This window comes from Coregonus clupeaformis, chromosome 13, assembly GCF_020615455.1.
Source record: "Coregonus clupeaformis isolate EN_2021a chromosome 13, ASM2061545v1, whole genome shotgun sequence".
NCBI lineage: Eukaryota > Metazoa > Chordata > Actinopteri > Salmoniformes > Salmonidae > Coregonus > Coregonus clupeaformis.
The window spans coordinates 15571287-15595179 of record NC_059204.1 but is presented as its reverse complement, the minus strand read 5'-3'; the positions used below and the strand labels follow the sequence as shown (position 1 = coordinate 15595179).

Below are 23893 nucleotides of genomic sequence, written 5' to 3'. Positions count from 1 at the left end.
TCTCAACCTGCTGTTGCCTATGAAAACTTGGCGTACGTCTTTGAGGAGAAGCACTTGCTTGTATGAAAGAAGAACCAAACAATGGGATTGGCACATGCGAACCCAGGAGCCAAACTCCCAGCGCATCACTTTATTACCTTCAGTCAATTTTTATAAAATAACTGCGAGAAGACAAAATGTTAATCTGAGTTTTGAACAAAGGACATCTATCTCTCTTTCCCATGGCAGGGTGTTTTCAGGGACAGTCCTAACCTTGGTTTACAACCCCATGATATAAGACACTTTGTTCAAGTATCAGACAAGCACAAGATATGGGCTAAAAGAAACGTAGCATTTCTGAGGATGAACAGTCAACAGAATTCAGCACTATGTCACATGCTTGCATTTCAGAATGCAAGTCTCTAGAGCTCTAGCTGATATTTTTTCCCAAAAAGTCCTAAGACACAATTTTATAATTTTTTCTTAAAACCTACAATGATTACAGCATGGAAACACACTGTAATACAATATAATCATTTCACATCATTGAAAATGACTGACATAGATTTTAGTTTTAAACAGCTGTAGCATTAATTTTGAGCATTTTCTGTTTTCAGGTAAAAAGAGAACAAAAGAAACAACAAAAAGAACAGCCTATATTTAGTTTGGAAGATCTTTTGAAAATATTATGTACACTTTGTCACAAAACATGATTTGAATGACCTTCAAACGGACAAGGCAGTAGCTTGTTCTTCATATAATCATCCCTTTCAAAACAAGCCTTGTGACTATGAAAATAAATCAGAAGACTTAAGAAACTTGAGATGTCATGAAATCTTCATGACTTATTTTAACCAATACAAAATTCCTCTGAAAAGTGTGCCTTCCCTGTTATGTACAATGGGAACAATGACAATTGAAGCTTTTATCCAAATACACATAAGGTAAGCACAGTTTTTTTTCTACAATGTCCCAATATGACTCATGTCCATTATGTGGTATGACAAAACTTTTTCAAAAACAATGTTGCCTTATTCAAATCCATATTTTGAACATTATGCAAAATAGAAATGTATGACAAAAAACATTCAGAATTATATAAGTACCAAGCACCCCATTTTAAACCTTTAACATGAAACTGATATCTTGATTCTTCGTCTTTTGTGTGTGTGTATGTCTGCACAAGGGTCAAAAGGCATAAAAAACAAAGAGGTCTGGCCGAGATTTGAAGGCCAAGCTATCTTCTCTCCATGAGCGAAACCCAGTTTATGAGAGCAAGAACACAGTCAGCATGGAGAGAATGAGAGATGCCAGAGTGTACGTCACACACAAGCAACCAAGGGTAGCTGAGGCCACAAACACACGGACAAAACCACACAAAACACAAAGATTGTTGACAGATATTCACAGTAAAAAAGTGGAAAATAAAAGTTTACACCAAAAAAGGAAAGAAAATTGAGTGTATGACAAATATTAAGGTCCAGACGTGCCCAAGATCACACATGAAGACAGGACAAGGGGAGAAGGGGAGGTGGGAGAGAAATAGGGAAAGGGAGAGAGAAAAAAGAGAGATAGAAAATAGGTCAGAAATACAGAAACGCAAGTTTGAAAGGTTAATTGAGACTAAAAAAAGGAATAAAAAAGGAAATCCAAGCAAGTTAGAGGATCAAAGTAAAAAAACTAACAAGCCATAGCCATAGTTAGTAGCACAACAAATGACGTGTATCACAGCAAGCAAAGGTGAAAGGTCAGAGAATAGTTAAAGGTGCTGGATGACGGGAAATATCGACAGAGATAGAGACACATACATTTAAGCAATAAGGCCCGAGGAGGTCGGGTATATGGCCAATATACCACGGTTAAGGGCTGTTCTGAAGCATGACGCAACGCGGAGCGCCTGGATACAGCACTTAGCCGTGGTATATTGGCCATATACCCGACCTCCTCTGGCCTTATTGCTTATACCACACACTCCCAAAGTGCCTTATTGCTATTATAAACTGGTTACCAACATAATTAAAACAGTAAACAAGTAGTTTTGCGTCATACCTGTGGTAGATTGTCGGATATACCACAGCTTTCAGCCAATCAGCATCCAGGACCCAAACTACCCGGTTTATAATAACACATATAGGACATTCTCCCTGGTTAATCAACAAGGTGTGTTCTCACAGTACAGATCATACTGTTTGTATAATTTAAATAATGGGCAATCCCCTGGATGTGAGAGCACATCCAGGAGAGAGTAGATTAAATAGAATTCTCCATGGCAGGGAGAGCTGCCCAAGCAAAACACACATTCAAACAGAAAAACTGGTTACAATGTCAAGGCGATATCAAATGGCAGGAGGAATGGATTAATGGGTGATCTCATGTTACTAAAACTGCAAAAGTTAATTGTTTTTTAATAGCTTTACTCCATGTCAACCTTAGCCGGGGAGATTTGGATTGGTCAGTGACCCTTGCACACTCAGTATTGAACATGCTCAAAATATCAATCCCTCTAGGAGATGTGATATCATGTGGGTCAGTATTTTCTTTATTCAAGCTTTCCTTGCTTTTAACTTGACCTGCACTGAGGAACATCGATTGAAGTTTACTTTTGAGGAATATACAGTTGAAGTTGGAAGTTTACATACAACTTAGCCAAATACATTTAAACTCAGTTTTTTACAATTCCTGACATTTAATCCTAGTAAATATTCCCTGTCTTAGGTCAGTTAGGATCACCACTTTATTTTAAGAATGTGAAATGTCAGAATAATAGTAGAGATAATTATTTATTTAAGCTTTTATTTCTTTCATCACATTCCCAGTGGGTCAGAAGTTTACGTACACTCAATAAGTATTTGGTAGCATTGCCTTTAAATTGTTTAACTTGGGTGAAATGTTTCGGGTAGCCTTCCACAAGCTTCCCACAATAAGTTGGGTACATTTTGGCCCATTCCTCCTGACAGACCTGGTGTAACGGAGTCAGGTTTGTAGGCCTCCTTGCTCGCACACGCTTTTTCAGTTCTGCCCACAAATGTTCTATAGGATTGAGGTATGGCTTTGTGATGGCCACTCCAATACCTTGACTTTGTTGTCCTTAAGCCATTTTGCCACAACTTTGGAAGTATGCTTGGGGTCATTGTCCATTTGGATGACCCATTTGCGACCAAGCTTTAACTTCCTGACTGATGTCTTGAGATGTTGCTTCAATATATCCACATAATTTTCCTTCCTCATGATGCCAGCTATTTTGTGAAGTGCACCAGTCCCTCCTGCAGCAAAGCACCCCCACAGCATGATGCTGACACCCCCGTGCTTCACGGTTGGGATGGTGTTCTTCGGCTTGCAACGACCCCCTTTTTCCTCCAAACATAACAATGGTAATTATGGCCAAACAGTTCTATTTTTGTTCATCAGACCAGAGGACATTTCTCCAAAAAGTACGATATTTGTCCCCATGTGCAGTTGCAAACCGTAGTCTGTCTTTTTTATGGCGGTTTTGGAGCAGTGGCTTCTTCCTTGCTGAGCGGCCTTTCAGGTTATGTCGATATAGGACTCGTTTTACTGTGGATATACTGTAGATACTTTTGTACCTGTTTCCTCCAGCATCTTCACAAGTTCCTTTGCTGTTGTTCTGGGATTGATTTGCACCAAAGTACCTTCATCTCTAGGAGACAGAATGTGTCTCCTTCCTGAGCGGTATTACAGCTGCGTGATCCCATGGTGTTTATACTTGCGTACTATTGTTTGTACAGATGAACGTGGTACCTTCAGGCGTTTGTAAATTGCTCCCAAGGATGAACCAGACTTGTGGAGGTCTACAATGTTTTTTCTGAGGTCTTGGCTGATTTCTTTTGATTTTCCCATGATGTCAAGCAAAGAGGCACTGAGTTTGAAGGTAGGCCTTGAAATACATCAACAGGTACACCTCCAAATGACTCAAATTATGTCAATTAGCCTATCAGAAGCTTCTAAAGCCATGACATCATATTCTGGAATTTTCCAAGCTGTTTAAAGGCACAGTCAGCATAGTGTATGTAAACTTCTGACCCACTGGAATTGTGATACAGTGAATTATAAGTGAAATAATAGTCTGTAAACAATTGCTGGAAAAATTTACTTGTGTCATGCACAAAGTAGATGTCCTAACCGACTTGCAAAAACTATAGTTTGTTAACAAGAATGTTGTGGATTGGTTGAAAAACTAGTTTTAATGACTCCAACCTAAGTGTATGTAAACTTCCGACTTCAACTGTTCAGTAACAGTCAAAAGATGGGACACACCTACTCATTCAAGGATTTTTCTTTATTTTTAATAGTGAGGACACAAACTATGAAATAACACATATGGAATCATGTAGTAACCAAAAAAGTGTTAAACAAATCAAAATATATTTTATATTTGAGATTCTCCAAATAGCCACCCTTTGCCTTGATGACAGCTTTGCACACTCTTAGCATTCTCTCGACCAGCTTTACCAGGAATGCTTTTCCAACAGTCTTGAAGGAGTTCCCACATATGCTACGCACTTGTTGGCTGCTTTTCCTTCACTCTGCCGTCCGACTCATCCCAAACCATCTCAATTGGGTTGAGGTCGGGGGATTGTGGAGGCCAGGTCATCTGATGCAACATTCCATCACTCTCCTTCTTAGTAAAATAGCCCTTACTCAGCCTGGAGGTGTGTTGGGACATTGTCCTGTTGAAAAACAAATGATAGTCCCACTAAGCCCAAACCAAATGGTATGGCGTATCACTGCAGAATGCTGTGGTAGCCATGCTGGTTAAGTGTGCCTTGAATTCTAAATAAATCACAGACAGTGTCACCAGCAAAGCACCCCCACACCATAACACCTCCTCCTCCATGCTTCACGGTGGGAACTACACATGCGGAGATCATCCGTTCACCCACAACGCGTCTCATAAAGACACGGCGGTTGGAACCAAAAATCTCAAATTTGGACTCCAGACCAAAGGACACATTTCCACCGGTCTAATGTCCATTGCTCATGTTTCTTGGCCCAAGCAGGTCTCTTCTTCTTATTGGTGTCCTTTAGTAGTGGTTTCTTTGCAGCAATTCGACCATGAAGGCCTGATTCACACAGTCCCCTCTGAACAGTTGATGTTGAGACGTGTCTGTGACTTGAACTCTGTGAAACATTTATTTGGGCTGCAATTTCTGAGGCTGGTAACTCTAATGAACTTATCCTCTGCAGCAGAGGTAACTCTGGGTCTTCCATTCCTGTGGCGGTCCTCATGAGAGCCAGTTTCATCATAGCGCTTGATGGTTTTTGCGACTACACTTGAAGAAACTTTCAAAGTTCTTAATTTTCCGGATTGACTGACTTTCATGTCTTAAAATAATGATGGACTGTCGTTTCTCTTTGCTTATTTGAGCTGTTCTTGCCATAATATGGACTTGGTGTTTTACCAAATAGGGCTATCTCCTGTATACCCCCCCCCCCCCCCACAACACTACTGATTAGCTCAAACGCATTAAGGAAAGAAATTCCACAAATTAACTTTTAAGAAGTCACACCTGTTAATTAAATGCATTCCAGGTGACTACCTCATGACGCTGGTTGAGAGAATGCCAAGAGTTTGCAAAGCTTTCATCAAGGCAAATGGTGGTTATTTGAAGAATCTCAAATATAAAATATATTTTGATTTGTTTAACACTTTTTTGGTTACTACATGATCCATATGTGTTATTTCATAGTTGTGATGTCTTCACTATTATTCTACAATGTAAGAAATTGTAAAAAATAAAGAAAAACCCTTGAATGAGTAGGTGTTTCCAAACTTTTGACTGGTACTGTATAAGACATCAAAACTGGAAAGTATTCAGACCCCTTGACTTTTTTCACATTTTGTTATTCTAAAAACATTTTTCCCCTCATCAATCTACACACAATACCCCATAATGAAAGCAAAAACAGGTTTGTAGAAATGTTTGCAAATTTATAAAAAATAAAAACAGAAATACCTTATTTACATAAGTATTCAGACCCTTTGCTATGACACTCGGAATTGAGCTCAGGTGCATCCTGTTTCCATTGATAATCCTTGATATGTTTCTACAACTTGATTGGAATCAACCTGTGGTAAATTCAATTGATTGGACATGATTTGGAAAGGCACACACCTGTTTATATAAGGTCCCACAGTTGACAGTGCATTTCAGAGCAAAAACCAAGCCATGAGGTCGAAGGAATTCTCCGTAGAGCTCCGAAACGGGATTGTGTCAAGGCAGAGATCTGGGGAAGGGTACCAAAAAAGTTCTGCAGCATTGAAGGTCCCCAAGAACACAGTGGCCTTCATCATTCTTAAACGGAACAAGTTTGGAACCACCAAGACTCTTTCTAGAGCTGGCTGCCCGGCCAAACTGAGCAATCGGGGGAGAAGGGCCTTGGTCAGGGAGGTGACCAAGAACACGATGGTCACTCTGACAGAGTTCCTCTGTGGAGATGGGAGAACCTTCCAGAAGGACAACAATCTCTGCAGCATTCCACCAATCAGGCCTTTATGGTAGAGTGGCCAGACGGAAGCCACTCCTCAGTAAAAGGCACATGACAGCCCGATTGGAGTTTGCCAAAAGGCACCCAAAGGACTCTCAGTCCATGAGAAACAAGATTCTCTGGTCTGATGAAACCAAGATTGAACTCTATGGCCTGAATGCCAAGCGTAATGTCTGGAGGAAACCTGGCACCATCCCTATGGTGAAGCATGGTGTTGGCAGCATCATGCTGTGGGGATGTTTTTCAGCGGCAAGGACTGGGAGAATAGTCAGGATCAAGGGCAAGATGAACGGAGCAAAGTACAGAGAGATCCTTGATGAAAACCTGCTCCAGAGCGCTCAGGACCTCAGACTGGGTTGAAGGTTCACCTTCAAACAGGACAACGACCCTAAGCACACAGCCAAGACAACACAGGAGTGGCTTCAGGACAAGTCTCTGAATGTCCTTGTGCGGCCCAGCCAGAGCCCGGACTTGAACCTGATCGAACATCTATGGAGAGACCTGAAAATAGCTGTGCAGTTACGCTCCCCATCCAACCTGACAGAGCTTGAGAGGATCTGCAGAGAAGAATGTGAGAAACTCCCCAAATACAGCTTGCCAAGCTTGTAGCTTCATACCAAATAAGACTTGAGGCTGTAATCACTGCCAAAGGCGCTTCAACAAAGTACTGAGTAAAGCATCTGAATACTTATGTAAATGTCATATTTCCGTTTTTTCTTTTTTATAAAGTTGCAAAAAATTCTGAAAACCTGTTTTTGCTTTGTCATTATGGGGTATTGTGTATTGATTGATGAGAGAAAAAAACAATTTCATAAATTTTTGAATAAGGCTGTAACGTAAGAAAATGTGGCAAAAGTCAAAGGCTCTAAATACACTGTATATATACAGTATACTATATATACACACACATCGGACAGTTTATTAGGTACACCCATCTAGTATCAAGTCGGACCCCCTTTTCCTCCAGATCAGCCTGAATTCTTCGGGGCATTCTACAAGGTGTCGGAAACGTTCCACAGAAATGTTGGTCCATGCTGATGCGATAGCATCATGCAGTTGCTGCAGATTGGACGGCGGTACATTCATGCTGCGAACAGCCCGTTCCATCTCATCCCAAGGATGCTCTATTGGATTGAGGTCTGGGGACTGCGCAGGCCACTCCGGTAAACTGAACTTGCTTTTATGTTCCAGCCGATTTTATTCCACTCCTCAATTATCCAGTGTTGGTGATCGCGTGCCCACTTGAGCCGCCTGTTAGCTTGCACAATTCATCAACAAGCTGTTTTCGCCCACAGAACTGCCGCTGACTGTTTTTTGTTTGTCGCACCATTCTCGGTAAACCCTAGACACTGTCGTGCGTGAGAAGCCCAGGAGGCCGGCCGTTTCTGAGATACTGGAACCGGCGCGCCTGGCACCGACGATTATACCACGCTCAAAGTCGCTTAGGTCACTCATTTTACCCATTCTAACGTTCAATCGAACAGTAACTGAATGCTCGTCTACCTGCTTTACATAGCAAGCCATGGCCACGTGACTCACTGTCTATTGGAGCGAACCATTTTCGTGAATGGGGTGGTGTACCTAATAAACTGGCCACTGAATGTATATGCCCAACACATATGAAGAGAATAAAGTAAACAAAAAATGAAAAGTAAACTTCATATCATATGCACTCACCTATATTTATTTAGCTAATAAGTTGCAGTGCCAATATATAACACAGCACAAGTCTGGATTTATGTCACAGCAGCTGTTTTCGGCCATATATACCAAGAACAGCTGTGGACCTTACGTCGGTGCAGATGTTTAGCCAAAAAATATACCTCCTCTTTTTTCCTCAAACACCAACACGCTTCGCATAAAAACGACTGGCACTGGCATTAGTACTGTTACACGTAGCGGCAAAATAACTAAAATGATAAAATTTAATAAAGAAGTACATAAAAAGGGAACTTGGACGGTGTCCGTGAACCTGCTCTGGTGGAATAATGAGTGATCCAAACCTCCCACTGCTACAGTATATGGCTTCCCACCAAGTGCATGAAAAAGCTGGTCCCTGTGCCATGCACTGGCAGATGCCTGTTAGGTCTCAAGTAAAGCATTAACACATTAATCCTATTGAAGCGTCACCATGCAAGACTGGAGGCTGCATCCCCACGGAGGCTGCATCCCCACCGAGCCAAGGCACATATTTAGGTCAGTAAATACAGCAGTGAGCCTGAACTGAGACCCACTAAACCTGGCTTTGAAAGATAAAGATAGAGAGAAAGAGGAGGGGAGAGAAAGAGAGAGAGACAGAGGAGAGCGAGATGGAGAGACACTGACTTTTTATGCTCTTTCACTGAAACATCAAAAAGCCAGAGAGAGAGAATGTGCATGAGATGAAGAGAAATTGAAAGAGAGAGGAAGCATGGAAGATGGGGAAAAAGAGAGCTCAAAAGAGATGCAGGGAGCTACCAATAGAGGCATAAGAAAGAGAAAAAGACAGAAGGGAGGGTGGAAAAGTAAGAGAGACAAAAATACATAGATGAAGAGAAAGAGATAAATAGAAAGAGACCGGTTCCAAGCGCAGGTTTGGTCAGTGAGGAGGCAGCCCAAGTTAAAATGCAAACCTCTCAGATCACAACACTGTCAACAGAGCATCAGCTGACCGTGACCACCGAGGCAGGGGCATCGCTATGGACTTGAAGAGAATGTTCTAGGCCTGACAGATACAATCTGTCCTGACATTATTGCTCACTGAACCTGTGCAGCAATGTCAGCCAAGACGTTATAGGCCCGCCGAGACCAAAGGACCAATCTCACTCTACAGCAGGGCTGTTCAATTTCCGGTCCTGGAGGGCCGAAACACTGTTTTTTGTTTCTACTTGGTACTTAATTGCACTCTGGTGTCCTAGGTCTAAATCAGTACCTTATTACAAGGAGAGGATGAAAACCAGAAGTGTTTTGGCCCAACATTGAACAGCCCTTCTCTACAGCAACAAAGACTTACAGTGCTGACCACACTGCTCGTGTTGCGCGCGCGAGCGTTGCAAAATAATGTTACACATTTCATCCAAACTGCTCGCGCGTCAATGAGTGTCTGTGTAGCCAGGTGCTAAAATATAACTTGGTTCTATTATTGACGCTTGACAAGCTGCAAGTCCCTCTCCTATCTCCTCATTGTTTTTTAGGAGCATATACCCGCGTGGGTGATTGAAAGCTGAACTGAGGTCCACACTCCAGTCCAGTTGGTGGTGGTAATGCACCTTAAAGTTGGTTGCCAACCGCCATATAAAGTCCACAGAAGAAGAAGAAGAAGAAGCAGACTGAAGGAGGAGAGATTACTAGAAACTAACTAGGTTTCCCCTTTTATCTGTGGATTAATTGTCGGAGTAGAGAACACAAGATTTTGTGTTATATCCCAGGACAAATTAACTAGCAACAGCAAGCTAGCTAGCTAAATGTCCATGAATGTGTTTCGACCTGTCCCCAAATTAATATAGTTGGTTCAGAATTCGTTTTGATATTTCAACCTGCGTGTCCTGATCGCATCTGGTGTGGATGGACAAAATCAACATGCACGCGCGATGGCGCGTGTAGTCAGCATGTAACTGCCACAGTCTTTATAAAATTCTGTCTATCTTATCACCCCAAAGCCTTGTGCAATGGTGGGAAAAGTGTATCCAGATTGATAAATGTGATACCTGAGGTAGCCCTGACAGTCAGAAGAGGACTTTGCTACTCTGATCTTTATCTGTCTCACTTTAGTCTTATCCCACCTTCTTTTGCGATGAACAACTTGATGAGGGTGTGCCGATTACAACTCCACCTTAAAATCAAGAACGAATGAAAATATAATCCAGCCGAAAGGTTCAAACCAATCAATTACCCCAACAGGCTAACCTAACATATCAGGACATCTACATCTGTGTCAGTGCTAAGGTTGTTTCAAGACCTGACTAGAAGTCAATTTGGGAGAAGGATGGATAAACATAATATACATCAGGTCACGGTGGCAGTGTTTCTGTTGGCAGTGTTTCTGTTGGCAGTGTGTGTGTCGTGGGGGTGGGGGGGCAGTACCTGGGATGGCGGTGGGCTCTGCTGCGGTCCTAAAGGAGAGGGTGCCGGGCTGGGACTTGCCCTGCTGGTTCTCGGCCACCACGTAGACTTCATACTCCGTGTTCCAGTCCAGGCTGCTCAGCACCACGTACTCACTGCCATGGGGCAGGCGGATCTCCGGCTTCCAGTCTGAAACGTGCTTCTAGGGAGGTTTGCAGAAAGGTGTGTGTGAAATACTCAGACAGGACTCAGACATCCGTGGCTATGACACAAACTGCCCATCACTTTATATCACTGTAAAATGTTTCCATGCATTCACACTTATTTGGCGATCCAGGAATCTTCCTACGTGAATCACTAACCATTTATCAATCTAGGCATAAACACAATAGAGATCTATCATCAATCTATTCAAATCATGTGATTCATTCCTCAGTTTTTCACATGTATATCCATAAGTCTATGTGTGTTTTGCAAAACTGAAATCATCACAGTACAATCAAACAGATGAGATACGTAATAAACATGCTGAAAATCTTATTTTGGGAAGCAAAGCGGTATACAGTGAGGGAAAAAAGTATTTGATCCCCTGCTGATTTTGTACGTTTGCCCACTGACAAAGAAATGATCACTCTATAATTTTGATGGTAGGTTTATTTGAACAGTGAGAGACAGAATAACAACAAAAAAATCCAGAAAAACGCATGTCAAAAATGTTATAAATTGATTTGCATTTTAAATGAGGGAAATAAGTATTTGACCCCCTCTCAATCAGAAAGATTTCTGGCTCCCAGGTGTCTTTTATACAGGTAACAAGCTGAGATTAGGAGCACACTCGGCCAGGGGCTCCATGCAATATCTCACCTCGTGGAGTTGCAATGATCATGAGAACAGTGAGGAATCAGCCCAGAACTACACGGGAGGATCTTGTCAATGATCTCAAGGCAGCTGGGACGATAGTCACCAAGAAAACAATTGGTAACACAATACGCTGTGAAGGACTGAAATCCTGCAGCGCCCGCAAGGTCCCCCTGCTCAAGAAAGCACATATACATGCCCGTCTGAAGTTTGCCAATGAACATCTGAATGATTCAGAGGAGAACTGGGTGAAAGTGTTGTGGTCAGATGAGACCAAAATCGAGCTCTTTGGCATCAACTCCACTCGCCGTGTTTGGAGGAGGAGGAATGCTGCCTATGACCCCAAGAACACCATCCCCACCGTCAAACATGGAGGGTGTTTTTCTGCTAAGGGGACAGGACAACTTCACCGCATTAAATGGACAGGGCCAAGTACCGTCAAATCTTGGGTGAGAACCTCCTTCCCTCAGCCAGGGCATTGGAAATACAGTGGGGAAAAAAAGTATTTAGTCAGCCACCAATTGTGCAAGTTCTCCCACTTAAAAAGATGAGAGAGGCCTGTCATTTTCATCATAGGTACATGTCAACTATGACAGACAAATTGAGAAAAAAAATTCCAGAAAATCACATTGTAGGATTTTTAATGAATTTATTTGCAAATTATGGTGGAAAATAAGTATTTGGTCACCTACAAACAAGCAAGATTTCTGGCTCTCACAGACCTGTAACTTCTTCTTTAAGAGGCTCCTCTGTCCTCCACTCGTTACCTGTATTAATGGCACCTGTTTGAACTTGTTATCAGTATAAAAGACACCTGTCCACAACCTCAAACAGTCACACTCCAAACTCCACTATTGCCAAGACCAAAGAGCTGTCAAAGGACACCAGAAACAAAATTGTAGACCTGCACCAGGCTGGGAAGACTGAATCTGCAATAGGTAAGCAGCTTGGTTTGAAGAAATCAACTGTGGGAGCAATTATTAGGAAATGGAAGACATACAAGACCACTGATAATCTGCCTCGATCTGGGGCTCCACACAAGATCTCACCCCGTGGGGTCAAAATGATCACAAGAACGGTGAGCAAAAATCCCAGAACCACACGGGGGGCCCTAGTGAATGACCTGCAGAGAGCTGGGACCAAAGTAACAAAGCCTACCATCAGTAACACACTACGCCGCCAGGGACTCAAATCCTGCAGTGCCAGACGTGTCCCCCTGCTTAAGCCAGTACATGTCCAGGCCCGTCTGAAGTTTGCTAGAGTGCATTTGGATGATCCAGAAGAGGATTGGGAGAATGTCATATGGTCAGATGAAACCAAAATAGAACTTTTTTGGTAAAAACTCAACTCGTCGTGTTTGGAGGACAAAGAATGCTGAGTTGCATCCAAAGAACACCATACCTACTGTGAAGCATGGGGGTGGAAACATCATGCTTTGGGGCTGTTTTTCTGCAAAGGGACCAGGACGACTGATCCGTGTAAAGGAAAGAATGAATGGGGCCATGTATCGTGAGATTTTGAGTGAAAACCTCCTTCCATCAGCAAGGGCATTGAAGATGAAACGTGGCTGGGTCTTTCAGCATGACAATGATCCCAAACACAACGAAGGAGTGGCTTCGTAAGAAGCATTTCAAGGTCCTGGAGTGGCCTAGCCAGTCTCCAGATCTCAACCCCATAGAAAATCTTTGGAGGGAGTTGAAAGTCCGTGTTGCCCAGCGACAGCCCCAAAACATAACTGCTCTAGAGGAGATCTGCATGGAGCAATGGGCCAAAATACCAGCAACAGTGTGTGAAAACCTTGTGAAGACTTACAGAAAACGTTTGACCTGTGTCATTGCCAACAAAGGATATATAACAAAGTATTGAGAAACTTTTGTTATTGACCAAAAACTTATTTTCCACCATAATTTGCAAATAAATTCATTAAAAATCCTACAATGTGATTATCTGGATTTTTTTTTCTCATTTTGTCTGTCATAGTTGATGTGTACCTATGATGAAAATTACAGGCCTCTCTCATCTTTTTAAGTGGGAGAACTTGCACAATTGGTGGCTGACTAAATACTTTTTTCCCCCACTGTAGGTCGTGGATTGGTATTCCAGCATGACAATGACCCAAAACACACGGCCAAGGCAACAAAGGAGTGGCTCAAGAAGAAGCACATTAAGGTCCTGGAGTGGCCTAGCCAGTCTCCAGACCTTAATCCCATAGAAAATCTGTGGAGGGAGCTGAAGGTTCGAGTTGCCAAACGTCAGCCTCGAAACCTTAATGACTTGGAGAAGATCTGTAAAGAGGAGTGGGACAAAATCCCTCCTGAGATGTGTTCAAACCTGGTGGCCAACTACAAGAAACGTCTGACCTCTGTGATTGCCAACAAGGGTTTTGCCACCAAGTACTAAGTCATGTTTTGCAGAGGGGTCAAATACTTATTTCCCTCATTAAAATGCAAATCAATTTATAACATTTTTGACATGCGTTTTTCTGGATTTTTTTGTTGTTATTCTGTTTCTCACTGTTCAAATAAACCTACCATTAAAATTATAGACTGATCATTTCTTTGTCAGTGGGCAAACGTACAAAATCAGCAGGGGATCAAACACTTTTTTCCCCTCACTGTACATAGCGTTACCTCCTTGTCCTGTCATACTCACAGCCCTGTATCTGATCAGGTAGTGTTTGATGGGCGAGCCCCCATCGTCTTGCTTGATCCAGTTGACCTTGAGGGCGTTGCCCATGGTCTGCAGCTTGCCCTCCAGCTTAGGGGGACTGGGCTCCCCTAAACGGGACATAGCGGGACACATCGGTCAGTCAGTTACCATGGCGACAGCCTACATGCTCAGCTCAGTCTCCTGCCCAGTGCCCTTAACGCAGGTGGCATGGCTGAATGCATCTGTCCCTCACTAAATCCCATTGTTGAAGAACCAACCCACATCACTAAATCTGCAACATCGCTTCAGGAGCCTTAATGTCAATCCCTTGCCTCTGGGTTTTGTGTATTTACTGCTTTAAATGTAGTACATCTGGAGGACAAATGGATTGTCTTTACAGTGGCAGTGGCAGAGGATGTTACAAGACGATAAAATTAAGTTTTGTCCCTCACAGGCTAAAGGGCGGTTTTATGATGGAGGGACAGTGAGGACAGTGGGTGGTGGGGTTAGAGAGGGAGCCGGCGGGGAGATGTAATTCTCCTTCAGCAGCAGCTCGTTATCTGGCCTCTCCTCCAGACTAATGACAGGGACACAGGCTAATTAGCCTCCTCGTCTTGATTAGATATGTTACTCTATTACATTTAATAACATAATCATGGTCCGCTGGGAAGGGAGGGTTGGTGTGTTCCATTTACATTTTAGTCATTTAGCAGACGCTCTTATCCAGAGCGACTTACAGTTAGTGAGTGCATACATTTTTCATACTGTTCCAGCATGTGCATGTGTATGTGTGTGTGTGTGTGTGTGTGTGTGCACCTTTTGAGTGTGCCTGTGTTCATGTCTAATGATGTTAGCGTAAAAATGTACAGCCATGTCACCTCAGTCACAGAGAGTGTAGGGAGGAGACTTTAATCACCATAACTCATTCATCATGGGCACATTGGTTACACACAGTTAGCGGTGTGAATATGCTATTAAAATAACTAATGCAGAACACAGCATGTTACATACAGCTCCAGAATTCTACTACCCACTATCACTAACCGCCCAAAAGGTGGTATCAGGTTTCAAATGGCTGCTGTAGCACATCTGCAATGTACACTGAATTGTTTGGTTTTTGCTGAGATCAAAGGAGATGATATACTGTCCCATTTGTATGTATTTTTTCTTAAATTTTGCAGCCAGACACCCTGACCTTAGGTCACACCTGGTACAAACTTTGAAGCTCACTGCCATGCTTGAGGGAGCATTGTTGCCCTTGATCACCCTGATGATATTTATCCACCAATGAACTCTGAGAGTGGATCATTCCCACAGAGGGCAGTGAAAGAGCAGTAGACAACAGCAATGGTTCCAGGCATTCTGAAAGAAAACCATGGAAGTGCAGGAGGGAATATTCATGTTGGACTTTCAACTATACTCCAGCCTGGAAGTCTGTTTGGACCACCTCCTTTGACTTCAGCCAAAATAAGGTAAGAAAAATAAGAAATAATAGGGTTAGAGACAGACATATGAAACCTGCTCCACTTTTGCCTACCCGATCCAGTGGATCTTGACCTAAAGCTCCCTGACTTCAACCTGATTGAATCCTATGATGATTGGATTATACTTTTCCTATTTATCCTCTACCTTGGCCCTGAAAAGGTGAGTAATGTCTTTCATTTTCACAAACGTCAATCATTCATAAAATGTATAAAATAACGTATCTGCAGTTTAACTGTTATATATTTTTTATGGTTGTATCTAAATTTAAATTGGGGTTGTATCTTAATTAATGACACTTCAAACATTAATTTAAGTGATTACACAATTAGTTAATCAGACATGCGTGAAGGCACTTCTTCTTGATCTCAGATGATTATCTGATTACATTCTCCTGAAAATGCATTCGAATAAATAGTCTTGGAGTAAGCATGATTTGATGCTGGAATTGAAATAAACAGGGTTAGTGATAAGAAAAAGCAGTCAAAATGGTGGCATGTACAGAGAGTTATATTCATAGTTTATCCAGTCATGAGCATCATTCCCAGTTAGGTGAGGTTTTTCCTAATGCTAGGAAGAAAGAAGAGCAATTAAGGTTATACATGAATTAGAGATATTAACAAAAACATGCTCTATCATGCAAACACCACTTTTATTCAATATGTAGTGATTCAGGTATATTTTGAAGCATCAATTTGTGACAGTCCCATGATCATCCCCATTTTCATCTGATGCAACAATAACGCAACCTTTTTATTGGTCTCCCTAAATAAATACTGTAAAGATAGCATTACTTTAAGTGTGTCTGCACAGTAGTGCATGCATGCGTCATATCAATTTCTGAACGTTTCATCAGATACAAATGTTTTGTGTGTCAGATCCTTTACTCTAACTGACATGAACTGACATGGATAAAGGAAATTATGCTCTGGAGTAAATCAAACTTGAGCTACCTTCCTTCACTGATTCACTTTCTCAGCTCTTTTAAAGACATCCCTGCGTGTGTGAACAAATGAGCTTATTGATAGGTTTGCTGTGCCCAAATGCAATGGAAAGATCATTGTCACACCAGATGGGTTAAAGGACTCATGAATTGTAAATGGGACTGTAATTTTTCAGTCTGTATCAATACATGTGAATAACAGAGGCACTCTGGAAGACAAACACAGACAGACAGGACATACATGCAGACAGGCCAGAACTTTCTGTCTGATGAGACAGTAGAAAAGAAACAAGGGAGTTGGAGGAAAGAGGAGTGAACTTGCATGCATGCAGTAATGTGGGGTGAATACCACTGTTAGTCCATTCAGAAAAGCATTCTGGGAGACAGAGTTTGAAAAGGCTTTAACTCCATGGATGAGTAGGTCAATCCAGGTAAATAAAATTCAATGAGCGTGCGATGCAGCTGCTAAAGGTGATGGTTTCAACGCAGCTATTGTGATTTTGAGATGATGTGATTTTGCATCAAAAAAGTGCTTTTAAAAGATATGTTCTGTTTGCATATGATAGCCATCGGAGGTGGCACCAAAAAAGAAAACTATAGAAAATATATCAGGGTTAGAGGTCAACCATTTGCTTATCTCCAACTGCATTATGTAATGCTCACTGATAGCTATATAGCAGTATATCTAATATATTATGTGACGTATAGCTTCTAAGAAGGCAATGAGGGAAATATACTCTGCACCTCTCAGAAAAAACGTGAATTATACCCTGTCTCTTAGTGGGATAGCAAGTGAGCATACAAAAATCTAAATACAATTGTCGTAATACGGTTGGATAGAATGCAGGTTGACCAAAGGTAAAAATCTATTCATTGGTTGCTCTATTGTTCTATCAAAGTAGCTTATCTAAGCTTAAAATCATATCTAATTTCCCACTGCTTCTTATTGATATAATATGACTTGACCAAACAGAACAAAAAATTTACCTTCTGTTCACCAACGAAGACGACATCATCAGCACCATGCAAGAGCCACATGACAAAGTCATATGATATGCAGGCACATGATTGGTTGAAAGGAAAGTGGGGGGGGTCACATGGAAAATACAAAACATTTTTTAAATGATGTAAACATGGGTAAGGTACAAAACAATAAGAACGTTAAAGACAAAATGATACAAAACAGAAACACAAATTACAAAAAGAAATACACAAGTTCAGAACTTCTTTACACATCAAATAGACATAGAAAACTACAACTAGATACATGAAGCATTTTAAGACATCCAGTTTTGGGTTTCCAGTGTTTTGAATAGATATTATGTCATGACCAGGAATAAGCTAGCTCATATATGCAGGCTAAGATTTGTCACTGTAATGTTTTTGCAGGAACTAGATGCCAATTCCATGAAATGTTGTCCGTCCAAAATTGCCTCATGCATCTTTCTTTGAAACAGTATTTCCTCTGGACTGGAATTCATGCAAATATTTTTCATACTCTATTTCTACACAAACAAAATAACATCTTTGTATAAGACTGTAGCTTATGTTTAGGAAAACTCTTGACCTTAAAGGGTCTTCATAGAGCCTTGTTTTCTGTATACATTGTACATTTTGGCTCCAACCAAGTTGTGTAAAAGAAAAGAAAACCAGAGGAAACTCTGCAGTATTGACAATACTGATTGACAAAGCACATTGTCAAATGTCATATGTGCAACTAAATATGGTATATGACAACAACAATATGACCACATGAAGCATTGGGGGGTGGGGGGGTTGGTTTTGATCAGCAACAAATGAGGGCTTTGGAGGGTTAAAGTATTTGGGACACATTTTACCTTCAGTCACACATTGTAGGACTTCATGATACATACTGTATCTCTGAGGCCATATTGTCAAAAGATATGGTCTTGATGTATGAGAATGCAGAATAAACACATACCATAGTATAAAGTCCCATACTTTAAGAAAATATGCTCAATATGTTCATAGAGGAAAGAAACATGAATTACAGCAACACTGAGTGGACTCTGAACCTCGTTTTATGAATTCTAATCATAATTAGACAAGCAACATACTTACTCCAATTACCTGGTATCAAATGCATATAAAGTATGCACACTTGTTAACACACCTGAAGCCTTGAGGAAAAAAATCCCTCATGCCATTTCTCACATTTAGCTAACTAGAATACTAATCACACGTGAAGACAATCAGTATTGAATAATGACTGATCTGTTAATATTAGTTACATAGAGGCTATATGCTCTACAACTTATCATTCTATAGGTGAGTCAAAATGTAATTAGTAACTAATAGAGCACTGTTATATTACAGCTGTTATATTATGTATATTGGTTAGCCTAGAGATAAATACCTGGTACATGACCTACAAAATAGTTCCTCAGGCTTCCTTATATTTTCCACAGTAGATAGATACCAGCAATTCGACAAATACATAGTACACACACACACACACACACACACACACACACACACACAATGTTGACCCATAGCAGCTTCCTAATTTACAGCCATGTTTATCCTAACAATACCTTAGGGAAACCTGATTTACCTTTCCCAAACATGTATGTAGCCTTTACCTCTCCCAAGAGCATGAAACATATGGCAAGGTTACCAATGTGGGAACTACAAAATCCTCATTAAAACACACTATCCTGCAAACAAACCCTTTTCTAGTCAATTCAAAAAATAATCTCATCAGTAACTGTCATCAACAACCATGAGTCTCAGTAAATGTATATAAGATAACATAGCTTTATCTTATAATAGGAAGTTGTTCATCCATGCCTCTCATTCTTTGCCACCTGAGCCTTTTTATTTTATCCCTCCCTTTTTTCCATTTCATCCTTCAGGACTTATGTTAGGACAGATTAACATCCCTACTGTTTGGTATTCATAAATCTGTTTAAGATATTGGGAAAATTAAAGTCCTGGGCCCAGTTTCCCAAAAGCATCCTAAGGCTAAGCTCATCGTTAGAACCTTCGTAGGAGCATCGTTAAATCTCCGAACTGTTTCCCAAAACCATCGTTATTAACGTTGGACTTGAAAACGCTCGTAATCTAACGCCTGCATTAGACGACTCTTAGAACAGCTAAATGCATCATTAGATGCTTTTTTGCCCTCCCGCTTCACTTTATACACAGAAGATCTCCGCTAAACATAGAACCACATGGTTTATCTGTCTCTCTGTGACCAGCGATAACTTGTCGACTACAAATACAAAGTTGCCAATGTATTTGCAATTGATACAAACAAGCAACATATAAAAATATGCTTTAAATGAAAACCGAGATGACTGCATTAAAATATAAACAGTAGGCTATAGGCCTATTTCAATCATGTTGAAATACATTTCATGTTCAATCAATTGAGTTCTATTTTGCTACTTGTAGGCTACTGTCTGTCATTTTTTATGTGTAGCCTAACGTGCGCAATAATTGGGGATTTAGTAGGCATTTGTATTGGGAATATTTGCGGCCGTAGGTGGTAATATCTCTTTAGGAGCTGATCCGTTGTCAGTATTGTGAAATAATTCTAATTTTAATAAAATATTTTAATGGGGAAAGCTGATCCAGAGCAGCGCTCCCTTTCTTTCGATCCTATCAGTATCGACGCACTTAGTGACTGTTCTCTCTGCGTGGTGTTTTGGGCTGTTTGTAAGAAAGATACATCGTTAAAACACTGGTAAGCCTAAGTTCCATCGCTCTCAGGAAACCGGGCTCAGCTGTCTGTTTTCAACGCTATCTGGTCTTCATGTCGTTTATTGTATTATCATCACTATAGCCACGCTTCAGAGCAGAGCATGTCGACGGCAGGGCAACATTGTCCAATTGTAAGTAGCAGACACTGTCATCCTATCTTTTAAAAAATCAAAGAACAGTTATCTTTCAGAAATCTCTGGTCTGTCAGAATAATCTCTGTTTTGCCTCGCTGTCTGTCAAACCAGGCTTCCTTATTCTCGACACAAGTACACTATATATACAAAAGTATGTGGACACCTCTTCAAATTAGTGGATTCGGCTATTTCAGTCACACCCGTTGCTGACAGGCATATAAAATCGAGCACACAGCCATGCAATCTCCATAGACAAACATTGGCAGTAGGATGGCCTTACTGAAGAGCTCAGTGACTTTGAATTTGGCACCGTCATAGGATGCCACCTATCCAACAAGTCAGTTCGTCAAATTTCTGCCCTGGTCAACTGTAAGTGCTGTTATTGTGAAGTGGAAACGTCTAGGAGCAACAACAGCTCAGCCGCGAAGTGGTAGGCCACACAAGCTATCAGAACGGGACTGCCGAGTGCTGAAGCGCGTAGTGCGTAAAAATTGTCTGTCCTAGGTTGCAACACTCACTACCGAGTTCCAAACTGCCTTTGGAAGCAACTTCAGCACAAGAACTGTTCGTCAGGAGCTTCATGAAATGGGTTTCCGAGCAGGGCACACAAGCCTAAGATCACAATGCGCAATGCCAAGCGTCGGCTGGAGTGGTGTAAAGCTCGCCGCCATTGGACTCTGGAGCAGTAGAAATGCGTTCTCTGGAGTGATGAATCACGCTTCACCGTCCGGCAGTCCGACGGACGAATTTGGGTTTGGCGGATGCCAGGAGAACGCTACCTGCCCATATGCATAGTGGCAACTGTGAAGTTTGGTGGAGGAGGAATAATGGTCTGGGGCTGTTTTTCATGGTTCGGGCTAGGCCTGTTAGTTCCAGTGAAGGGAAATCTTAACGCTACAGAATACAATGACATTCTAGACAATTCTGTGATTCCAACTTCGTGGCAACAGTTTGGGGAAGGCCCTTTCCTGTTTCAGCATGACAATGCCCCCGTGCACAAAGCGAGGTCCATACAAAAATGGTTTGTCAAGATTGGTGTGGAAGAACTTGACTGGCCTGCACAGAGCCCTGACCTCAACCCCATCGAACACCTTTGGGATGAATTGGAACACCAACTGCGAGCCAGGCCTAATCGCCCAACATCAGTGCCCAACCTCACTAATGCTCTTGTGGCTGAATGGAAGTCCCCGCCGCAATGTTCCAACATCTAGTGGAAAGCCTTCCAAGAAGAGTGGAGGCTCTTATAGCAGCAAATGGGGGACCAACTCCATGTTAATGCCCATGATTTTGGAATGAGATGTTCGATGAGCAGGTGTCCACATACTTCTGGTCATGTAGTGTATATGAAATGCACTCTGTCATGGTTACCCGTGGAACACCCCAAATATTACCTGACGTCACTGTCAATACCATAGCTGCCAGGGGAAAGAGAGAAGGGGTCAAGGGAGGGAGCTGCCTACATCTTAGAAGAATGTTCAGACATAACACCTGGCATAGCCGAGGAGCCACAGACACACAGACAGGATGAGAGAGAGAATGGAATGTATAAAATAAGGAAACTAGCTATATATCTAAAGGGCAGAGAAGCTCTAGGTGTGCTAACGCTAATGGTGGCAATGTTAGTTAATGGCAGGACGGTAGCTCCCTTCTTTAGACTAATCAGACAACATGCAGCAGTGTTAGTTAATGTTACAGTGATCAATCCTGTAATCAGACATGTGCTGCATGCTGCACTGCACTGCTTCGACATTTAAAAAAGAATGTCTGTAAAACCCAATCGTAAGTCTCCACTCTAAATTCCTTCAAATAAAACGCACGGCAAACAGTGGGGGCCGATGCCAAAAGCACAGTGGTGTGTAATACATGCGTTTGGGATTAACTGAATTCATATCAAGTCTTCATTGGAGAGAAATATTAAGTAGAGGGCAACCTGTTTCTTGCTGTCTGAGGTTAGTCAGTGGAACTGTACTAAGGATTGAGGCAGTGAGCAGAGTCAGTGACTGGCTGACTGTCTCTCTGTATCACTGACCAACCCTATAACTAATAACAGTACATCAGTAGCTTCTCGTCACTAAATTGGTTCTCACTAAAGTGGCACGAGTGATGATGTAGTACTAAGCAGTGGTGAGACCAAGCAGGCATAGAGAGGGAGATTGGGGGGTAGAGAGAGACACACCACACACCGGCATACTCACTAAGGGCTGCACTGGTTGAAGGAATGAAGGTTGGTGTCACTGACGAAACTGTAAGATGGTGAAAACATGGTGAGAGGTACCCGCGATTGCCCAGAGAGGGCAGTGCAAGTCGTTAGTGTTACAGACGACTGAACGTCCTGATGGCAGAGCACCCCCTCGGTACATATCAGTCATCCACTGGCACCAACACACCATAGAGCGTCATATCGACTTTCACATAAGGCTTATGCTGAGCAGCATGAAACACCTCATGAACAAGAGCACTTCAAAATCATGATGTACAGTAAAACATCACATTCATCTTAAGAATGTGTCATACCACAGGTCTGCTCATATCATTATCTGAGATGCTTCTATTATGGAAAGTAGTTAACTGTGTTTTATCATTAAAATCAGCTGGAATCTACATTGTACTGTAATAAACTAAAGTTTCACACTCATTTTAATGTATAGTATATCTACTTATAAAATCATAGTCAGTATTGATATTCTAACAACATTGTCATATTCTTTTCTTCATTAGGAACACCAGCAGGTAGCACATGTACAGCCCTGTAAATTCTAAATACATATTGACTTCCCCACATTAAATTCCTAAGAGCAGAAGATGTGTTTCCACAAGCCTTGTTTGAAGCTGTTGGTCTATGTTCGACAATTATCATTAGAATTGAACCCACTTTATCAACACAAACACAATTCATTCCAACCAAGCTGCTTTCTGAAGATAATCATGAGTCATTACCCACAATGTAGGTGTTCTTGTAAGAACCACAGATTTGTGCAAAGACTCATGACAATGAAAATGTATCTTTGGTAGTCAGCTGAAAAGAGTGATATGAGAAACTATTCTCTTGTATGACTCAATTAATTGTGAACATCTAAAATCTTGTTATTAGTGACAAAAGCATATTGTGTAAGTGAACCATAAAATGGACTATCAATGTACAACAGGCCTAATTTACCAGGCTCTGTTTGTACACAAGTAAGGGTAGAACTGTCTAAGGAAACCTGAGTATTGCTTCAAGGGTGTCAGGCTTTCCTTAGATATACTGTAAATGAGGTGAGGAATGGTATGGCAGACAAAGACACCAAAGTGATAAAAGCAACACTGCGGCCATTGACAGAACAATTCCACCCAGAGTGAAAAAGACTTGGTAGAACACTGTCAATTTAAAAGGATACATTATTTAATTTGAAAGTAGAGCAGCATTGCAGAAAGCAATAACCCATTCCACAAATCTTTGAAAAAAAGCATGTCTGCTTTTGACATGATTTTTGCAAGAAGTGCTCATAGGCCATCGACTTTGCAAAGAAGCTTCACACTGCTTGACTGCCTGTAAGTTCTCATCAGTTCAGAAACAGAAGTACAATCAGAAACT

The 23893-nt window shown here is 41.5% G+C and overlaps 1 protein-coding gene across 25 annotated transcripts in view; it reads right to left on the bottom strand.

Moving 5' to 3' along the window:
• LOC121579330 (neural cell adhesion molecule 1) overlaps positions 1–23893 on the bottom strand; it is a 320914-nt gene that overhangs the window by 19914 nt on the left and 277107 nt on the right. For 4 of the 25 annotated variants that reach the window (XM_041893821.2, XM_041893825.2, XM_041893829.2 and 1 more), the window contains 4 exons: positions 22503–22562; positions 17447–17449; positions 14038–14162; positions 10549–10729 (listed from right to left, as the gene is read on the bottom strand). In XM_041893821.2, the coding sequence (XP_041749755.1) occupies positions 10549–10729; positions 14038–14162; positions 17447–17449; positions 22503–22562 (369 nt within the window). Of the gene's footprint in view, positions 1–82; positions 1326–10548; positions 10730–14037; positions 14163–17446; positions 17450–22502; positions 22563–23893 lie in introns of those variants that run through there. The other 21 variants (XM_041893827.2, XM_041893832.2, XM_041893837.2 and 18 more) reach the window with 10 other exon arrangements.